The sequence below is a fragment of the Narcine bancroftii genome, chromosome 2 (assembly GCF_036971445.1).
Source record: "Narcine bancroftii isolate sNarBan1 chromosome 2, sNarBan1.hap1, whole genome shotgun sequence".
NCBI lineage: Eukaryota > Metazoa > Chordata > Chondrichthyes > Torpediniformes > Narcinidae > Narcine > Narcine bancroftii.
Genome location: NC_091470.1, coordinates 12031178 through 12052174, shown reverse-complemented (window position 1 = coordinate 12052174; position 20997 = coordinate 12031178). Strand labels below are relative to the sequence as shown.

Genomic DNA, 20997 nt, shown 5'->3' with positions numbered 1-20997 from the left:
TAAGAACTCCCTGGAAGGATGATATCTCCACATCACACAATTAGTGTTTGAACCTACACTACATTGACAGAGAACCACCCTCAACTAAATTGAATGGTATAATTTCAGCGTGGCTTTACACAGAAGTTCAGGAACACTTTTCTGTTCATCGGCATTTTTAAGTTCTCATGTTTTATGAAACTGGATAAACAAAATCATTAATATAATGAAAAGAATAGCCTGGAGTAATGGCTGAGTTGATTTCATTTATGTATTTATATATTTTTATTTCTCGTCTATGAATATTGATAGTTATTCTGTGATTAGACACCAGCTAGTACCTGGCCCTAACCTGTCCTTAAACCAGCTAGAACCGAACACAAAACTTGCCAGATTCATGTCTTCCTTCTTTGGCTTGGCTTCGCGGACGAAGATTTATGGAGGGGGTAAAAAGTCCACGTCAGCTGCAGGCTCATTTGTGGCTGACAAGTCCGATGCGGGACAGGCAGACACGGTTGCAGCGGTTGCAGGGGAAAATTGGTGGGTTGGGGTTGGGTGTTGGGTTTTTCCTCCTTTGCCTTTTGTCAGTGAGGTGGGCTCTGCGGTCTTCTTCAAAGGAGGTTGCCGCCCGCCAAACTGTGAGGCGCCAAGATGCACGGTTTGAGGCATTATCAGCCCACTGGCGGTGGTCAATGTGGCAGGCACCAAGAGATTTCTTTAGGCAGTCCTTGTACCTTTTCTTTGGTGCACCTCTGTCACGGTGGCCAGTGGAGAGCTCGCCATATAACATGATCTTGGGAAGGCGATGGTCCTCCATTCTGGAGACGTGACCCATCCAGCGCAGCTGGATCTTCAGCAGCGTGGACTCGATGCTGTTGACCTCTGCCATCTCGAGTACTTCGACGTTAGGGATGAAAGCGCTCCAATGGATGTTGAGGATGGAGCGGAGACAACGCTGGTGGAAGCGTTCTAGGAACCGTAGGTGGTGCCGGTAGAGGACCCATGATTCGGAGCCGAACAGGAATGTGGGTATAACAACGGCTCTGTATACGCTAATCTTTGTGAGGTTTTTCAGTTGGTTGTTTTTCCAGACTCTTTTGTGTAGTCTTCCAAAGGCGCTATTTGCCTTGGCGAGTCTGTTGTCTATCTCATTGTCGATCCTTGCATCTGATGAAATGGTGCAGCCGAGATAGGTAAACTGGTTGACCGTTTTGAGTTTTGTGTGCCCGATGGAGATGTGGGGGGGGGCTGGTAGTCATGGTGGGGTGGAGGACCTCAGTTTTCTTCAGGCAATAATTACAGTAATACCAAAGACAGGGAAGGGTCCATTAATACCAGCATCATATAGACTAATATCTGTACTTCACTCAGATTATAAGATAATAGCGAAATTATAAGCAAACGGATTGTCCGATTATGTACCTAAAGTAGTAAAACAAGATCAAACTGGATTTATTAATCTGTAAATTTATTAATCTAATTCATGCAGTTCAAGGAAATAAGAAACCAACAATGGGGCTGTTGCTCGAGACGCAGAAAAAGCCTTTGACAGAGTAGAGTGGAATTACTTATTTAAAGTATTACAGAAGTTCAATCTACCAGAAAAATATATTAATTGGATTAAAGCATTGTATAATGGACCATTGGCAAAGGTAACAGTAAATGGATATATATTGAATCAATTTAAATTAAGTAGGTCAACTAGACAGGGATGTCAACCATACCCCTCATTGTTCGCCTTAGCAATAGAACCTTTGGCAGAACTGATAAGAATAGAAAATAAAATAAAAGGGATAAAAATAAAGGAGAAGGAGTATAAAATCAGCTTATTTACAGATGACATCATAGTATTCCTAACAGAACCAGAGGTATCAGTAAAGGAATTACATAAGAAATTGAAGGAATATGGAGAAATATCGGGGTACAAGATCAATGCATATAAAAGTGAAGTGATGCCAGTGAGTAATGTGGATTATACAGAATTTAAAAAAGAATCACCATTTAAATGGCAAACACAAGCATTTCGATACCTAGGGATCAGGTTAGATAATAACTTAAGCCACTTGTTCAAACTAAATTATCAGCCACTAATAAAGAAATTGCAGGAAGACTTAGAACATTGGAACGAATTACCGCTAATATTGATAGGGAGGGTAAACTGCATTAAAATGAATGTGTTCCCAAGGATATAATACTTATATCAAACGTTACCAATTCCCTTAACAGAGAAATTCTTTAATGAACTAAAGAGAACAATAAGGAAATTCTTGTGGAAAGGGAGGAATCCAAGGGTAGCATTAGATAAATTAACAGAGAGGTATAACCAAGGTGATTTGCAGTTACCAAGCTTTAGAAATTATTATAGAGCCACCCAATTAAATGATTTATCATATTTTTATCAGACAAGGGGAAAGCCAGACTGGACTAAGATAGAACTAGATAAAATAGGGGAGAACATATACTTTATAAGTGGGATGAAAAGCTGGTGCAATATAAAAGCTCACCAGTACTGCATCGTTTACTCAATATATGGAACAAGATCCACTTAGAAAGGAAAAAAAACAAATGATCAAATACCAAAATTACTATTGACGCAAAATCCACTAATCCCTTTTACAATAGACAACCTTTCCTTTAGAGAATGGGAGAGAAAGGAATCAAAAGGACAGAAAATTGTTTTTTGGGAAATAATTTATTAACATTTGAACAGTTGAAGTACAAATATGGAATAACTCATGGTACAATCTTTGCATATCAATAACTGAAAGCTTATTTAAAGGATAAATTGGGAAACAGCTTGAGATTACCTGAAGGAAGCAGCTTTGAATACGTGATTACAGACAATGATAATTAAAAGATTTATAACCAACATGTACATTAAGCTACAAGAGAAGGAAAATGAAATAAACTATAAACCTAAACAGAAGTGGGGAAAGGATCTAAACATAAAGATAAAAAATAAAGTATGGGAAAAGTTATGTAATACAATAAACACAAGGTTACGCATGATACAGTATAATTGATCCCACAGGGTATAATATAACTCCTCAAAAATTTTAAAAATGGGATTCCACATTATCGGACAGTTGTTTTTCACTGTAAGAAGGAAATGGGAACAACATTACATGCAACTTGGGCATGTGAGAAAGTAAATACGTTTTGGGAAGAATTAAATTAGATACTAAATCTTCTTTTCTTCTTTGGCTTGGCTTCGCGGACGAAGATTTATGGCGGGGTAATGTCCACGTCAGCTGCAGGCTCGTTTGTGGCTGACAAGTCCGATGCGGGACAGGCAGACACGGTTGCAGTGGTTGCAGGGGAAAATTGGTGGGTTGGGGTTGGGTGTTGGGTTTTTCCTCCTTTGTCTTTTGTCAGTGAGGTGGGCTCTGCGGTCTCCTTCAAAGGAGGTTGCTGCCCGCTGAACTGTGAGGCGCCAAGATGCACGGGTTGAGACAATATCAGCCCACTGGCGGTGGTCAATGTGGCAGGCACCAAGAGATTTCTTTAGGCAGTCCTTGTACCTCTTCTTTGGTGCACCTCTGTCACGGTGGCCAGTGGAGAGCTCGCCATATAACACGATCTTGGGAAGGCGATGGTCCTCCATTCTGGAGTCGTGACCCATCCAGCGCAGCTGGATCTTCAGCAGCGTGGACTCGATGCCGTCGGCCTCTGCCATCTCGAGTACTTTGATGTTGGAGATGAAGTCGCTCCAATGAATGTTGCGGATGGAGCAGAGACAATGCTGGTGGAAGCGTTCTAGGAGCCGTAGGTGATGCCGGTAGAGGACCCATGATTTGGAGCTGAACAGGAGTGTGGCTATGACAACGGCTCTGTATACGCTCATCTTTGTGAGGTTTTTCAGTTGGTTGTTTTTCCAGACTCTTTTGTGTAGTCTTCCAAAGGCGCTATTTGCCTTGGTTAGTCTGTTGTCTATCTCGTTGTCAATCCTTGCATCCGATGAAATGGTGCAGCCAAGATAGGTAAACTGGTTGACCGTTTTGAGTTTTGTGTGTCCGATGGAGATGTGGGGGGTGCTGGTAGTCATGGTGGGGAGCTGGCTGATGGAGGACCTCAGTTTTCTTCAGGCTGACTTCCAGGCCAAACATTTTGGCAGTTTCCGCAAAACAGGACGTCAAGCGCTGAAGAGCTGGCTCTGAATGGGCAACTAAAGCGGCATCATCTGCAAAGAGTAGTTCACGGACAAGTTGCTCTTGTGTCTTGGTGTGAGCTTGCAGGCGCCTCAGATTGAAGAGACTGCCATCCGTGCGGTACCGGATGTAAACAGCGTCTTCATTGTTGAGGTCTTTCATGGCTTGGTTCAGCATCATGCTGAAGAAGATTGAAAAGAGGGTTGGTGCGAGAACGCAGCCTTGGTTCACGCCATTGGAGAAGGGTTCAGAGAGCTCATTGCTGTATCTGACCCAACCTTGTTGGTTTTCATGCAGCTGGATAACCATGTTGAGGAACTTTGGGGGGCATCCGAGGCGCTCTAGTATTTGCCAAAGCCCTTTCCTGCTCACGGTGTCGAAGGCTTTGGTGAGGTCAACAAAGGTGATGTAGAGTCCTTTGTTTTGTTCTCTGCACTTTTCTTGGAGCTGTCTGAGGGCAAAGACCATGTCAGTAGTTCCTCTGTTTGCGCGAAAGCCGCACTGTGATTCTGGGAGAACATTCTCGGCGACACTAGGTATTATTCTATTTAGGAGAATCCTAGCGAAGATTTTGCCTGCAATGGAGAGCAGCGTGATTCCCCTGTAGTTTGAGCAGTCTGATTTCTCGCCTTTGTTTTTGTACAGGTTGATGATGATAGCATCACGAAGGTCCTGAGGCAGTTTTCGTTGGTCCCAGCAGAGCTTGAAAAACTCATGCAGTTTGGAATGCAGAGTTTTGCCGCCAGCCTTCCAGACCTCTGGGGGGGATTCCATCCATACCTGCTGCTTTGCCACTTTTCAGTTGTTCAATTGCCTTATACGTCTCTTCCCGGGTGAGGACCTCATCCAGCTCTAGCCTTAAGGGCTGTGAGGGAGCTGGAGCAGGCCAGATTCTTGGACTGAGCGGTTGGCACTGAAAAGAGATTGGAAGTGTTCTGACCATCAGTTGAGGATGGAGATCTTGTCGCTGAGGAGGACTTTTCCATCTGAGCTGCGCAGCGGGCTTTGGACTTGGGATGAGGGGCCGTACACAGCCTTTAGAGCCTCATAAAAACCCCTGAAGTCGCCAATGTCCGCGCTGAGCTGGGTTCGTTTGACGAGGCTAGTCCACCACTCATTTTGGATCTCCTGGAGTTTGCGCTGAAGATGGCTACATGCGCGACGGAAGGCTTGTTTCTTCTCTGGCCAGGACGGCTTTGCAAGGTGAGCCTGGTGGGCAGCTCGCTTCTTTGCCAGCAACTCCTGGATTTCCTGGTTGTTTTCGTCAAACCAGTCCTTGTTTTTCCTGGAGGAGAAGCCCAGTACCTCTTCAGTGGATACTAAATAAAATTACAAAAAATAACATACCAAAAAAAAACCAGAGATATTTCTTTTAAGTAACATAAGAAGTAGAGAATTAGGCCTCAAATTGGATAAAGCGCAAAAAAAATTCATTATGATCGCCTTAGCGATAGCAAAAAAATGTAAGAGAGCCTGAGAGTACAGCAATGGTACATGGAAATGAATAAATGTATTCCATTGGAAAAAAATAACATAATTTAAAAAATAAAGTCACAATGTTTGAACATATTTGGGAACCGTACATGGAACATAACAGAGAGAACTTGCCTCGGACCTCCACCCCCTAAAATGAGAATAAAAATGATAAGACAAAACAACTAGATTCAGTGTGTAATAAATAGATGACGCATCTTTCTTGTTTATTTTCCTTCGTGTGAAGATATTGTTTCATTGTATTGTATATGTTGAATACCAATGGGTTTTGGGGGGGCGGTTGGGTAGAGAGGAGGGAGGGAAAGGGGGAGAAAAAGGGAGAAAAAGTCACTGTAAATTTAATGAGAAACATTTGTACATATTTTGGTTGACATGATTCATAAGTGTGTAAAAAAACAACAGCTAGTACTTGGCCCTAACCTGTCCCTAAGCCAGCTAGTATCTGTCCCTAGTACCTGTCCCTAGCTCCTGTCCCTAGCTCCTGTCCCAAGTACCTGGCCCTAGTTCCTGTCCCTAGATTCTGTCCTGAGTACCTGTCCTACTACCAGTCCCTAGTACCTATCCCTAGTTCCTGTCCATAGTACCTGACCCTAGTACCTGTCCCCAGTACCTGGCCCTAGTTCCTGACCCTAGTTGCTGTCCCTAGTACCTGTCCCCAGTACCTGTCCCTAGATCCTGTCCCTAGTTCCTGGCCCTAGTTCCTGTTCCTAGTACCTGGCCCCAGTACCTGGCCCTAGTTCCTGGCCCTAGTACCTGTCCCTAGTTCCTGTCCCTAGTTCCTGTCCATAGTACCTGGCCCTAGCATCTGTCCCTAGTTTCTGTCCCCAGTTCCTGTCCCTAGTTTTTGTCCCAAGTACCTGGCCCTAGTACCTGTCCCTAGTTTTTGTCCCAAGTACCTGGCCTAGTACCTGTGCCCAGTTCCTGTCCCTAGCTCCTGTCCCGAGCTCCTGTCCCTAGTACCTGGCCCTATTCCCTTCCCCTAGTTCCTGTCCTTAGTTCCTGGCCCTAGTACCTGTACCCAGTGCCTGGCCCTAGTTCCTGTCCTTAGTTCCTGGCCCTAGTACCTGTCCCCAGTACCTGTCCCCAGTGCCTGGCCCTAGTTCCTGACCCTAGTTGCTGTCCCTAGTACCTGTCCCCAGTGCCTGGCCCTAGTTCCTGTCCCCAGTGCCTGGCCCTAGTTCCTGTCCCTAGTACCTAGCCCTAGTACCTGCCCCTAGCTCCTGTCCCTAGCTCCTATCCCTAGTACCTGGCCCTACTACCTGCCCTTAGCTCCTGTCCCTAGCTCCTATCCCTAGTACCTGGCCCTAGTACCTGGCCCTGGTACCTGGCCCTAGTACCTGGCCCTGGTACCTGGCCCTAGTACCTGGCCCTAACTCCTGTCCCTAACAAGTTACCCTGGACCATCTGAGTCTCACATCTGCTTGGTTTCTCTTCCCATGAATGATGTGTGGTGGTGTGAGGCATTACCCCAATTTAATAACTGCATGTACTGGCCTGGACTACTCCTCCCTTGCCTCTGACCCCTCCCTAAGATTCCCTAATAAAGGTCCCGACCCCAACCCTTGACCCCCTGGCTACTTCTTGCTCGGATGCTCCCTGAGCCCTATCCAACGTTTACACTAATAAACGCCTTTTGACTCTGAGCTCCTGCCTTGTGGAGTCACCCATCATTATGATCCTCTAAAAAGTGGCTGGTCTTGGACCAACCGACTTTTCTTGAGGAACTGTTACTAAATTGCTCAAATCAATGATAGAATTATTGGTACAATACATGTAAATATCTCATCAGTTCAAAGAGCAAAAACACATTTAGGCTTACTTGAGACTCCCCTCAGCAATCGTCCTACAGGCACACACTGGAGCTCCCTACACTCGACACTGAACTCTCCCCTCAGCAGTCATCTCACCAACATGTTGAAGGGTGATCCCACCATCTCATCAGAGGGTCATCCCACCGCCCAACCAGAAGGTCATCCCACCGCCCAACCAGAAGGTCATCCCACCGCCCAACCAGAAGGTCATCCCACCGCCCAACCAGAGGGGCATCCCACCGCCCAACCAGAAGGTCATCCCACCGCCCAACCAGAAGGTCATCCCACCGCCCAACCAGAGGGGCATCCCACCACCCTGTCGGAGAATGGGTCATCCCACCTCTCCATCAGAAGGTCATCCAAATGCCCCATCAGAGGGTCATCAAACTTCCCCAAAAGAGGGTCATCCCACCACGCCATCAGTGGTTTAACCCACCGGCCCATCGGAGAATGAGTTCATCCCACCACACCATCAGAGAATGGGTCATATCATGGCCCCGTCAGAGAATAGGTCATCCTACCGCCCCCTCAGAGGGTTATACCACCACCCAGTTAGTGAGTCATCCCACCATCCTATCAGAGAGTCATCTTGCCACCTCAACAGAGAGTCATCCCACCACTCCATCAGAGAGTCATCCCACCACTCCATCAGTGGATCATCCCACTGCCCTGGCAGAGAATGGGTCATCTCATGGCACCATCAGAGAATATGTCATTCCACCGCCCCTTCAGAGGGTCATCCTACCACCCTGACAGAGTGTCATCCCACCATCAAGTTAGAAGGTCATCCCACCACCCCATCACAGGGACATCTTACCATCCCATCAGAGGGTCATCACACCACTCCAGCAGAGGGTCATCTCACTGCCCCATTAGTGGGTCATCCCACCGCTCTGTCAGAGGGTCATCCCACCACCCTGTTAGAGGGTCATCCCACAGCCCCATCAGAAGGTCATCCCACTACCCTGAGAGAATGAATCATCCCACCGCCCCATCAAAGGGTCATCCCACGGCCCCATCAGTGGATCATCCCACCTCCCTGTCAGAGTGTCATCCCACCATTAAGTTAGAAGGTCATCCCACCACCCCTTCAGTGGGTCATCCAACTGACCCATCAGAGAATGGTTCATCCCACCGCCCCATCAGAGTATAGGTCATCGAACCACCCCTTCAAAGGGTCATCCCACCACCCTATCAGAAATGGGACATCCCACTACCCCATCAGAGAGTCATCCCACTGCCCCATCAGTGGGTCATCCCACCACCCCATCAGTGGTTCATTCCACTATCCTATCAGAGAATGGGTCATCCCACTGCCCCATCAGATGGTCATCCCACTGCCCCATCAAAGGGTCATTGCACAGCCCCATCAGTGGATCATCCTATGGCCCCATCAAAGTATCATCCTACCAACCCATCAGTGGATCATCCCACTGTCCTGTCAGAGAATGGGTCATCTCATGGCACCGTCAGAGAATATGTCATCTTACCACCCCCTCAGAGGGCCATCCCACCATCTTGACAGAGTGTCATCCCACCATCAAGTTAGAAGGTCATCCCACCACCCCATCACAGGGACATCTTACCATCCCATCAGAGGGTCATCATACCACCCCAGCAGAGGGTCATCCCACAGCCCCATCAGAGGGTCATTCCATTGCCCCATCAGAAGGTCATCCCACTACCCTGAGAGAATGAATCATCCCACCGCCCCATCAAAGGGTCATCCCACGGCCCCATCAGTGGATCATCCCACCTCCCTGTCAGAGTGTCATCCCACCATTAAGTTAGAAGGTCATCCCACCACCCCATCAGAGGGTCATCCCACTGCCCCATCAGAGTATAGGTCATCGAACTGCCCCTTCAGAGGGTCATCCCACCACCCCTTCAGTGGGTCATCCAACTGACCCATCAGAGAATGGTTCATCCCACTGCCCCATCAGAGTATAGGTCATCGAACCACCCCTTCAGAGGGTCATCCCACCACCCTATCAGAAATGGGACATCCCACTGCCCCATCAGAGGTTCATCCTACCACCCCAACAGAGGGTCATCCTACTGCCACATCAGAGAGTCCTCCCACTACCCCATCAGTGGGTCATCCCACCATCCCATCAGTGGGTCATTCCACTATCCTATCAGAGAATGGGTCATCCCACTGCCCCATCAGATGGTCATCCCACTGCCCCATCAAAGGGTCATTGCACAGCCCCATCAGTGGATCATCCTATGGCCCCATCAAAGTATCATCCTACCAACCCATCAGTGGATCATCCCACTATCCTGTCAGTGAATGGGTCATCTCATGGCACCGTCAGAGAATATGTCATCTTACCACCCCCTCAGAGGGCCATCCCACCATCTTGACAGAGTGTCATCCCACCACCAAGTTAGAAGGTCATCCCACTGCCTCATCAGAGGGTCGTCCCTCTGCCCTATCAAAGGGTCACCCCACCACCCCATTAGAAGATCATCCCACCACACCATCAGAGGGTCATTCCACCTCCCCATCAGAGGATCCTCCCACCGCCCCATCAGTGTGTCATCCCACCACCCTGTTAGAGGGTCATCCCATTGCCCCAGCAGAAAGTCATCCCACTGCCCCATCAGACGGTCATCCCACTGCTCCATCAGAAGATCCTCCCACTGCCCCATCAAAGGGTCATTGCACAGCCCCATCAGTGGATCATCCCATGGCCCCATCAAAGTATCATCCTACCAACCCATCAGTGGATCATCCCACTGTCCTGTCAGTGAATGGGTCATCTCATGGCACCGTCAGAGAATATGTCATCCTACCACCCCCTCAGAGGGCCATCCCACCACACTGATAGAGTGTCATCCCACCACCAAGTTAGAAGGTCATCCCACCACCTCATCACAGGGACGTCTTACCATCCCATCAGAGGGTCATCCCACCGCCCCAGCAGAGGGTCATCCCACTGCCCCATCACTGGGTCATCCCACCACCCCATCAGAGGGTCATCGAACCGCCCCTTCAGAGGGTCATCCCACCACCCCATCAGATCATCCCACTGCCCCATCAGACAATAAGGTCATCTCATTGTCCCATAAATTAGTAGGTCATCCCACCATCCCATCAGAGGGTTATCCCACTGCCCCAACAGAGGTTCATCACCCCATCAGAGTCATTCCACTGCCCCATCAGTGGGTCATCCCACTGCCTGATAGTCATCTTACATCCCTATCAAAGGGTCATCCCACTGCCCTGTTTGAGGGTCATCCCACCAGCCAGAGGTTCATTCCACCACCCCATCAGAGGGTCATCCTACTGCTACATCAGAGAATGGGTCCTCCCACCCCTTGTCAGAGGGTTATCGCACTTCCCCATCAGATGGTCATCCCACCACCCTGTTTGAGGTTCATCCCACCACCCCATCAGAGGGTTATCCCACCGCCCCATCAGGTCATTCTACCGCCCTGTCAGAGGGTAATTCCACTGCCCCATCAGTGTGTCATCACACCGCCCCGTCAGACGGTCATCCCACTGCTCCATCAGAAGATCCTCCCACTGCCCCATCAAAGGGTCATTGCACAGCCCCATCAGTGGATCATCCCATGGCCCCATCAAAGTATCATCCTACCAACCCATCAGTGGATCATCCCACTGTCCTGTCAGTGAATGGGTCATCTCATGGCACCGTCAGAGAATATGTCATCTTACCACCCCCTCAGAGAGGGATCTGTATCGTATTCATTTTTGAACCCAGCACAAGCAAAGTTGATGTGTATGGACCAGCTGTTCTCAACCTATTTTGGGGGCCCCCCAAGGACTCTTCTCATTGTTTATGGCCCCTTGCCATTGAGTGGCCAGGACCGATCAGTGGTAGTTTTGTTGGCAGGAGAAATGTGACTGAATCTTCCAGAGGTACCATCCAGTTCAAGTTGTCAGATAGGCCATTCAGCCCATCAAGTCACCCTTGCCATTTATCATGAGCTGATCCATTTCCCACTCAGCCCAACGTTCGGACTTTTCCCCATAACCACTGATGCCCCGGCATCCTCAACCACCCATGGTAATAAATCCACAGATTTACCACCAATCTCTATGTGGAAGGTTGGTCAAAATGATCACAACTAGTGAATCCAGGGCTGCTTGGCAGAATAGAATCTAAAACTGTTGGCGTTGGAGAGAACAGGGCTTGCCATCAGATGCCTGTGACCAGGTGACCCACAGGGGTTGGGGCTGGGACCCTCAATGTTGGTTGGATTTTATTGACAACTGAGATATAACTTTTGGAGGAATAGTGAGCCAGTTTGCAGATGACCCCCTCTCTCTGTGACCAGCCTCTACCACAGAACGTGGTGGTGGAGGGACACATCTCCCCCCTCTCTCTGTGACCAGCCTCTACCACAGAACGTGGTGGTGGAGGGACACATCTCCCCCCCTCTCTCTGTGACTAGCCTCTTGTGTCTCTTGTCCAGTTCAAACTGACTGAAACATATTCTCTTTCTCTCCTCTCAGCTCTGCCTGAGCTCCTGGGTGTTTCCAGCACTGACTGCTTTCATTTATACCCGCACTGTCTGAAAAGAGTTTGCACGTTCTCCCCGTGTCTGTGTGGGTTTCCCTAGTGCTTCTGGCTTCCTACCTCCCTTCAAAATGTACCGGGTGTGTAGGTTAGCTGGGCAGCATGGGCTTATGGGCCGAAAGGGCCTGTTACTGTGCTGTATGTCTAAATTACAATTAAATTTCTCAGCCTTTACTCGATCTCTTCACTGGACTGAACCCACCCCACTGCAGCTGCCCACCCACCCTCCCACAACGTTCCCACCCATCTTCAACTCAGCAGATAAAACGGCAACCAAACCTTGCAGCTTCCCATTCCAATGCGGCCTTCCAAGAGACCAGGGACTAGGCACAGGGCAGGTGGGTGCAGATTGAGAGAGGAGGGGGAAATGATGCCGGGGCTCTGGTCTGGGTCCAGTGGCTGGGCCATTGTTAAGAATAAGGTGAGTACGTCACACAGACACCAGTTCAACCTTTACTGAGGGCAAAAGGACATTAAAATCCGTCCAAGGATATTTTAGTGATAAATGGAAATGTGCCGCAGCTGATGTGGAGATGGGGTAATGGAGCCGGCAACTGCCATACAACTGGTGACTTCAGTTCTGACGGGAGCAGAGAAATAGTCATGAAGCTGGATTCCAGTCCAGTCTATATCCCCAGTCTTTCCACATGGAAGTCTCAACCACCATCTCCACGAGGGGACCATCGTCACTGACTGACTCCGTCAAGGGACCAGTGACAATCCCTGGCTCTACCACCAGAGAGCAGCATCACAGCCCAGCTCCACTAGGTGACCAGCATCAATCCCTGGCTCCACCAGCAGAGGGCAAATTCACTGTCCGGATCCGCCAGGGGGCGAGTGTCACTGCCAGGTTCCATCAGGGGACCAACGTCACTTTCTGGCTCCACCAGGGGACCAGCGTCAGTCCCCAAGTCTTGTAGAAGGCCTGTGTCATTCCCCAGCTCCACTAGAGGGCAAAGTCACTGCTCAGCTCCACCAAGGGACTAGCGTCACTGCCCAACTCCACCACGGGACCTGCATTGCTCCTGCTCCACCAGGGGATCAGTGTTGCTCCTGCTCCACCAGGGGACCAGCATCACTGCCCAGCTCCACCAGGGAACCAGCAGGTCCACTCCCAGTCAAAGTATCCCAGAAGCCATTCACTGAGCAGTTCCTCCACCTAGTGGACAGCGCTGAGAAATGCTGCCCTCCTTTATCTAGTCGTTGGCGGGGAGGGGGCATCCATCACTGCTGCAGCTGCTGAAGGAGTGGGTGGACCTCGGTCTCGGGGGTCCGCACGCTGTCCGTCCTGACGATACACGTGGGCCGGTGCCGGTTAAGTAGGTGGATCAGGTCCTGGCGCTCCCGTTTCAGATTCTCAATCTGCGTCTTCAATTCCCCATTCATCAGCTCCAGCCTCTCGGACTCCTGGAGACACAGAACAGGGAGGTGAGTGTCAGAGGGAGAGGGCGAGCGAGGGGGCAAAGGAGGGGCCGGGAGCAAGGGAAAAGTAAGGTCGGTGGTGAGCAGTGAATGAGGGGGGAGGGAAAGGGAGCAGGGGAGGGGGGACGGAGTGATGGAAGAGGAGAGGGACAGAGGGGGCAGTGGGTCAGAAGGAGGAGAGGGACAGAGGGGGGAGAAGGTGGGAGTGGATGGGGGAACGTGTGAGGTGTTGCAATTTTGAAGGACAAACCAAGAAAGGATGTACACGGTAAATGGTCAGTCACTGAGAAGTCCGGGAATACAGGTAAATAATTCCTTGAAAGTGGCGACCCAGGTGGACAGGGTTGTAGAAAGAGATTTTGGCATATTGGCCTTCATAAATCAAAGTATTGAATATAGGAGCTCAACAGAAGTTGGTAAAGTTGTGTAAGACATTGGTGAGGCCAGATTTGGAGAACTGTGTGCAGTTTTGGTCACCGAACTACAGGAAAGATATCAATAAGATAGATAGAATGTAGAAAAGATTAATGACGATGTTGCCCAGACTCCAGGAACTGATTTACAGGGAAAGGTTCAATAAGTTAAAACTTTATTCGCTGGAGCATAGAAAAATGAGGGGAGATTTGATCGAGGTATTTAAAATTATGAGGGGGACAGACAGAGTAAATGTAGGTCGGCTTTTTCCACTGAGGGCAGATGAGATACAAACCAGAGGGCATGGGTTAAGGGTGAAAGGGAAAAAGTTTAGGGGGAACTTCTTCACACGGTGAGTGGAACGAGCTGAAGTGGTGAATGTGGGCTCAATTTAACAGGAATTTGGACAGGTACATGCATGGGAGATGGATGGAGGGCTATGGTCTGGGTGCAGGTCAGTGGGACGAGGCAAAAAAAGGTTCAGCACAGACTAGAAGGGCCTGTTTATAGGTTGTGGTGTTTGAATCACGACACTGATCTGGGTGAGGAGGCAGAAAAAACCCTGGCTCCCTTCTCCACACCAGGTCCTGGAATACAGTCTCGCCGACACCAACATCCCCCCCCAATCCACCATCACCCTGTGGCCCTCACCCTCCCTCAACCCTCTCTCATCCTCACCCCCCGCACCCACTCACCCACCCCACATGCCCCTCACACGCATCATCCTCACCCCAACACCATCACCCCATCCCCCAATCCCACCCCTCTCTCATTCTCATCCCGCATACCCTCACCCCATCACCATCACCTGCATCAACCCACCCCCATCCCCACCACCTCTCCCCTCACCCTCTGCAGGAACTCAGTGCGCTCTCGTTTCTTGTTCCGACACCGAGCGGCTGCCACCTTGTTCTTCTCCCTCCTCCTTCGGCGCCGCTCGTCATCCCGGTCCGCCTGCGCTTCGGGGACAAACAACGGGTCGGCACTGGGTCAGCAGCAGGAGGCTATTCTTACCGGCAACACCTGCACCATTACTGGCGCCTAAGTGAAGAGAGCAGGGGATGCCACAAACCTTTACCCACCTCCACATTGCAGGCCAGGACCCTGACACGCCTTCTGTGAATGTTCCCCAGCAAAATCCAGAAACAGAATGAAGCACCCTCCGCAGAGTCCCATCACACACTCTTGTGGTTAGACACAGAGTGAAGCTCCCTCCCCACCGTCCCATCACACACTGCTGGGGTAAGACAGAGTGAAGCTCCCTCCGCACGATCCCATAAAACACTCCTGGTGTCAGACACAGAGTGAAGTTCCCTCCCCAACGTCCCATCACACACTTCTGGGGACAGACACAGAGTGAAGCTCCCTCACCACAGTCGCATCACACACTCCTGCGATCAGACACAGAGTGAAGCTCCCTCCGCATGATCCAATCACATACTCCTGGGGTCAGACACAGAGTGAAGTTTCCTCTCCACCATCCCATCACACACTCCAGGGTCAGACACAGAGTGAAGCTCCCTCTGTACCGTCCCATCACATACTCCTGGGATCAGACACAGAGTGAAGTTCCCTCCGCACCGTCCCATCACACACTCCCGGGGTCAGACACAGAGTGAAGATCTCTCCCCACCATCCCATCACACACACACCCGGGATCAGACATGGAGTGGGGGGGGGGGGCGAGGCAAGATGGCGTAGGGAACAGACGTGCCTTCCAGATCCCTCCTGACTCTGATTTATTGTTTTGTCTTTAAGTGCCCGTTAAATTTCTTTTAAAAGTTTATAAATAATAAGAGGTGTTGGATTAGTGCCTAATGGTTTATATGCAAAAAAAAGGTAAAAGAAAATATCAACAGAATGTTAAAAAACTACATTTTCCAAAATTGTCTGAGCCTACTTGTTTACAAGAAGCCAGGACTCAACGTAGAATGGATCCAGAGGAGGACGTGCAGAGTTCGGCATTGAAGCTTCGTTTTAAGCCGGTGAGGCTCTCTGAAGGTCGCACTCAACAGCTTTCAGAACAAGGGGCTGGACGGGTGCCAGTGTTTCGCACGGCGGCCACTGTGGGTGCTGTTACTGAGACTTTGACAGTTGAATCAGCTGGGGCGCCACCAGCTGGAGAGTTAAAGAGTTGTCATTCGACTGCTACAGTGGTGGCGCCGCAAAATGCATCTTCAATTACAACGGTTTTTCCAGACATCGATTCAGTGAAGATGATTAAAGAGATTTGGCTGAAAGATAACCCTGATCTTCAGTCTCCTGGCATTGCTGGGGGGACTTTGAGAGGGATTTTTATACAAAGTCAAACTGCTAGAAAAGATACTAAATTAAGGGAAGGGACAGAAGATCCCGTGGTCTCTAAGGAACAGCAAGACCCCATTATGCCTGAATCTACTTCTGTTGAAATGTCTGTTAAGGATCTTGAAGATAAGATATATTCTGTATCGAGTCACTTTGCTAATTTTGTGAACCTGTTTATTTCCAAGATTAATGCGATGGCGGAAGTCATTAATGGAGCTTTTAAGCTTGAAACCATTGAAAGATTTGAAATGTGTGATCAAGGTTTAGTCGATGCACAGGATCAACTGCAAGATGAAAATAGAATAATTGAAACATTGCAGATCCAAAATAAAAATTTAGCAAAAAAGGTTGATTATTTGGAGAATCAATCTAGACGGAACAACGTGAAAATTGTTGGTTTGCCAGAAGGCATAGAAGGACCAGATCCAAGAAAATTTTTTACTGAATGGATTCCACGAGTGTTAGGACAGGATAAATTCCCTGAAGGTTTAATACTGGAACGTGCTTATAGAGTTTTAAGAAGAAAATCTTTTTCAGGACAGAATCCAAGATCTGTTTTGATCCATTGTTTAAACTATTGTGACAGAGAGACAATTTTACGTATGGCTATTAGAAATGCCCAGCAAAATAGATCTCCTTTGATGGTTCAGAATAATCCTGTTTTCTTCTATCAAGATTTGAGTCAAGAAATTATGTTTCAACGACGCAAATTTAATTCTGTGAAAGAACGGTTGTGGAAAAAAAGACATAAGGGAACATTCAGGTATTCTGCGGTACTGAAGATTTTTTAGGATGGAAATTAGCCAAAGTTCTTTGACAATCCTAAAGAGGTTATGGACTTTGCTCAGTCTCTACCAATCATGCAGTTTCAGGAACGATGTAGTCCTTCAAGGTCTCCAAAGAGAGTAGAGATGTAAGGTGGGATCCAGTTTTTTAAAAGAAATGGAAGCAATGGTGACCGAAGTGGTAACGTTGATTTAAAAAAATAAATCTTTTATCCTTTTTTTTTAGAAGAGTTTAAATATTTAAATAATGATGATAGTTTAATGAAATGAGAGTTGGGAGAGGGAACTGGGTGGGCACTAGTTTCCAGAAGTCATCAGTTACCTGTGAGTTATCTCACACCCAATATTTTGGGGGAGTTACCGCTTTGGGCGGTTTAAACAGGAGGAGGTAGTTGTGACCTCCGACCTGTTTTTTTTTTCTTTTTAATTTTTGGGTTAAGAAGTGAAGGTTTTATTATTATTATTTTTTTAAATAAATAATTTTTTTTTAACTCTTTGTTTTCTGATTGTAATTTTTTTTTTTTTTTTTTTTAATTTTTTTATTTTTCACACCATAGTTTTCTGATTGTAATTGACAGGGAATTAGGAGGTTTTTTTTCTCTCCTTTTTTTTCTCTTTTTTTGGGGTTTTTTTTCTTTTTTTCTTTCTTTTTTAAGAGGATGATGTCACAGAAGATAATAAGTCAAAAATTGAGGATGTTGAATTAGATGAAGAGGAAGATAAGGGGAAAGGTGATAAGAAGAAAAAGAAGAAAATTAAGTACAAATACATTGAGGGAAAGAGTTTAATAAAATTAAGTTAATTTTGAAGATGTTATAAATGAAGAATATGGAGAATTTTATAAGAGCTTGAACTTTTTTCTTTTTTTTTCTTTTTTTATATAAGGGGAGGGGAAGGGAATAAAAAGTTTATCTGATTGTTTTTCTAAGGGATGTTTTTGTTCTCTCGATGAATTATAAAGGAAACTTGGTATTAATGGAAATTCTGTATTTATGTATTATTAATTATTATTTTTTTGAATTACAGATATGTGGTTGATATATGATTTTAATATATGAACTTAGTTTTAAAGTGGATTTCATTTGTTAAATACATGTATGTTTGATTTAAATATATGTTTAAGGGTATTATTTTAGTATTGATTTTTTTTTGTTGTTAGTAATTTTTTTGTTGTTAAGTTTTATCCTTTTTTTGTAAGTGGGGTTTTTTCTATTTTATTTACAATATTGTTAATTAATTCTTCACTCTTTATTTTGGGGGGGAGGGTTGGACTAATTTTAAATTAGATGATTAATGTTGTGTTATAATTATTGGGGGGGGTTAATTTGTGTAGTTTAATGATGTAGTATTCTAATTTTTATTATCTTATTTTTTATTATTTCTTTAAATGTAATTTTTATTTTATTCATGTCATAAAATTTTAAATAAAGTTTAAAAAAAAAGACATGGAGTGAAGCTCCTCCGCACTGTCCCATCACACACACCTGGGGTCAGTCACAGAGTGAAGCTCCCTCACCACAGTCCCATCACACATTCCCATGGTAAGACAGAATGGAGTTCCCTCCCCATCGTCCCCATCACACACCCCTGTGATTGTGTGACAGGCCTAGTTGGATCTGGCTGCTGCTGCTCGGAGGACAGCAGAGTCAGCGTTCCCAAGGCGACCATTGGATGAGGGGCGAAGAGAGACTACTAGAGGAGTGAGTAAATTGCCTGAAGGCCTATAAAAGGAGTGAAAGGTGAGGGAGCGGCTAGCGAGGAGCGGCTCAGTGAGTGAGCAGGGGCTAAGAAGGAGCTCCCTGTGTGGTAAGGTGTCCTTTTTGGTTTGTCTTTTAGTATTATTTGTTTAGTATTTCTTTTAAATAACCTATATATATTAAGAAAGGAGGTAATGGAGTCAGCTGGTCCAATTGTGGGATGTGGGGAGTCGGAGACAGCACAGCTGTTCCTCATGACTACACCTGCAAAAGGTGCATCCAATTGCAACTCATGAGCGACTGTGTTAGGGAGCTTGAGTTGCAATTGGATGAACTGAGGATCATAAGGGAAGCAGAGGCAGTGATAGAGAGAAGTTACAGGGAGACAGTCACCCCTAGAAGACAGGAGTCAGGGAATTGGGTGACTGTAAGGAAAGGAGGGAGAGTGTCAGTGCAGAGTACCCCTGTGGAAGTGCCCCTCAGCAACATGTATTCGGCATTGGATACTGCTGGGGGGGAACAGCCTATCAGGGACGATTCATGGGGGTCAGGTCTCTGGCACAGGGGCTACCCCTGAGACACAGGAGGGATAAGAACAAGGTAATTATGGTTGGGGACTCACTTGTAAGAGGGACAGATAGGAGGTTTGTTGGACGAGATCGGGATTCCAGGTTGGTCTGTGGCCTCCCTGGTGCTAGGGTCAGGGATGTCTCTGATCGAGTTCACAGAATTCTGCAAGGGGAAGGAGAACAGCCAGAAGTCTTGGTCCATGTGAGGACCAATGACTTAGTTAGAAGTGGGGATGAGGTCCTGAAACAGGATTATGTGGAATTAGGTAGGAAGTTAAAAAACAGGACCTCTAAGGTAGTAATCTCTGGATTGCTGCCGGTGCCATGCGCTAGTGAGGGTAGAAATAGGAGGGTGTGGAGGATGAATGCGTGGCTAAAGAGATGGTTCAGGGGGCAAGGGATAAGGTTTCTGGATCATTGGGATCTCTTCTGGGGAAGGTCGGACCTGTACAAAAGGGACGGACTCCACTTGAACTGGAGGGGACCAATGTGCTGGCAAGCAGATTTGCTAGAGCTGTGGGGGAAGGTTTAAACTAGTTTGGCAGGGGGGTGGGGAGCAGAGTTTGCAAGCAATGTCTAGGGTGCATGGCCACCTAGTTAAGAATGATAAAGGTAACAAAGGAAGGATGGAGGTTAAGGTAAAAGGTAGAAAAGGGAATATATGTGAGGGTCATTCTCTGAAATGCATGTACTTTAATGCAAGAAGCATAGTGAACAAGGTAGATGAGCTTCGAGCATGGATTGGCACTTGAAATCATGATGTGGTGGCAATTAATGAGACCTGGCTACAGGAGGGACAGGACTGGCAACTAAATATTCCAGAATACAAATGTTTTAGATGTGATAGAACAGGGGGCAAAAAAGGGGGAGGAGTTGCTCTGCTTGTTAAGGGGGACATTACTGCCGTGAGGTGGCAGGATGGTTTGGAGGGATCGTCCAGTGAGGCTGTTTGGGTGGAATTGAGGGGTGGAGGAGACGAGGGTACTAATAGAAGTGTATTATAGACCACCAAATGGGCCAAGAAAATTAGAGGAACAAATTTGTAAGGAGATAGCATGTATGTGTAATAAACATAAGGTAGTGATCATGGGAGATTTTAACTTCCCTCACATTGATTGGGATACCCATACAGTAAGAGGGCTGGATGGGCTAGAGTTTGTCAAATGTGTACAAGATAGTTTTCTTAATTAATACGTAGAGGAACCGACTCGGGACGGTGTAATACTGGATCTCCTGTTAGGGAACGAGATAGGTCAGGTGTCTGAGGTTAATGTTGGAGAACAAATTGGGTCTAGTGATCACAACTCTATTAGTTTTAGGGTAGTTTTAGGGAAGAGCAAACAGGGGCCTAAAGTTGAGGTTCTGGATTGGAGAAAAGCAAATTTCAAAGGAATGAGAATGGCTTTGGGGGGTATTGAGTGGGACATGATTTTTTTTCAGGAAAGGATGTAAATGAAAAATGGAGAATATTCAAAGAAGAAATTTTGAGGGTACAGAGTAGTTATGTCCCAGTGAGGATCAAAGGAAAGGCTGGAAGTCATAGGGAGGCTTGGTTTTCGAGGAATATTAGAAATTTGGTTAGCAGAAAAAGGGAGGTGGACAAGAGGAATAAACGGCAAGGTGATGAGAAATTGAAAGAGGACGACAAGGAGTGTAGAAAAAATGTTAAGAAAGAAATTAGAAAGGCCAAAAAGAGGCACGAAGAGGCTTTGGCAGACAGAGTAAGAATAAATCCAAAGGGTTTCTATAGGTACATTAAAAGTAAAATATTAGGAGGAGTCACGTGATGAAGTAGTGGCCAGTCGGGGAACTCCAGCCCGCTCC

The 20997-nt window shown here is 47.1% G+C and overlaps 1 protein-coding gene across 1 annotated transcript in view; it reads right to left on the bottom strand.

Annotated features, from left to right (window-relative positions):
* Window positions 1-12422: 12422 nt before the first annotated feature.
* The window catches only part of LOC138753197 (jun dimerization protein 2-like), a 29423-nt gene continuing 20848 nt past the window's right edge, over window positions 12423-20997 (bottom strand). Inside the window, exons 3-4 of the mRNA XM_069915858.1 lie at window positions 14668-14772; window positions 12423-13389 (exon numbers count right to left, since the gene is read on the bottom strand). Coding sequence (XP_069771959.1) covers window positions 13207-13389; window positions 14668-14772 — 288 coding nt within the window. The 3' untranslated portion in view covers window positions 12423-13206. The remainder of the gene's footprint in view (window positions 13390-14667; window positions 14773-20997) is intronic.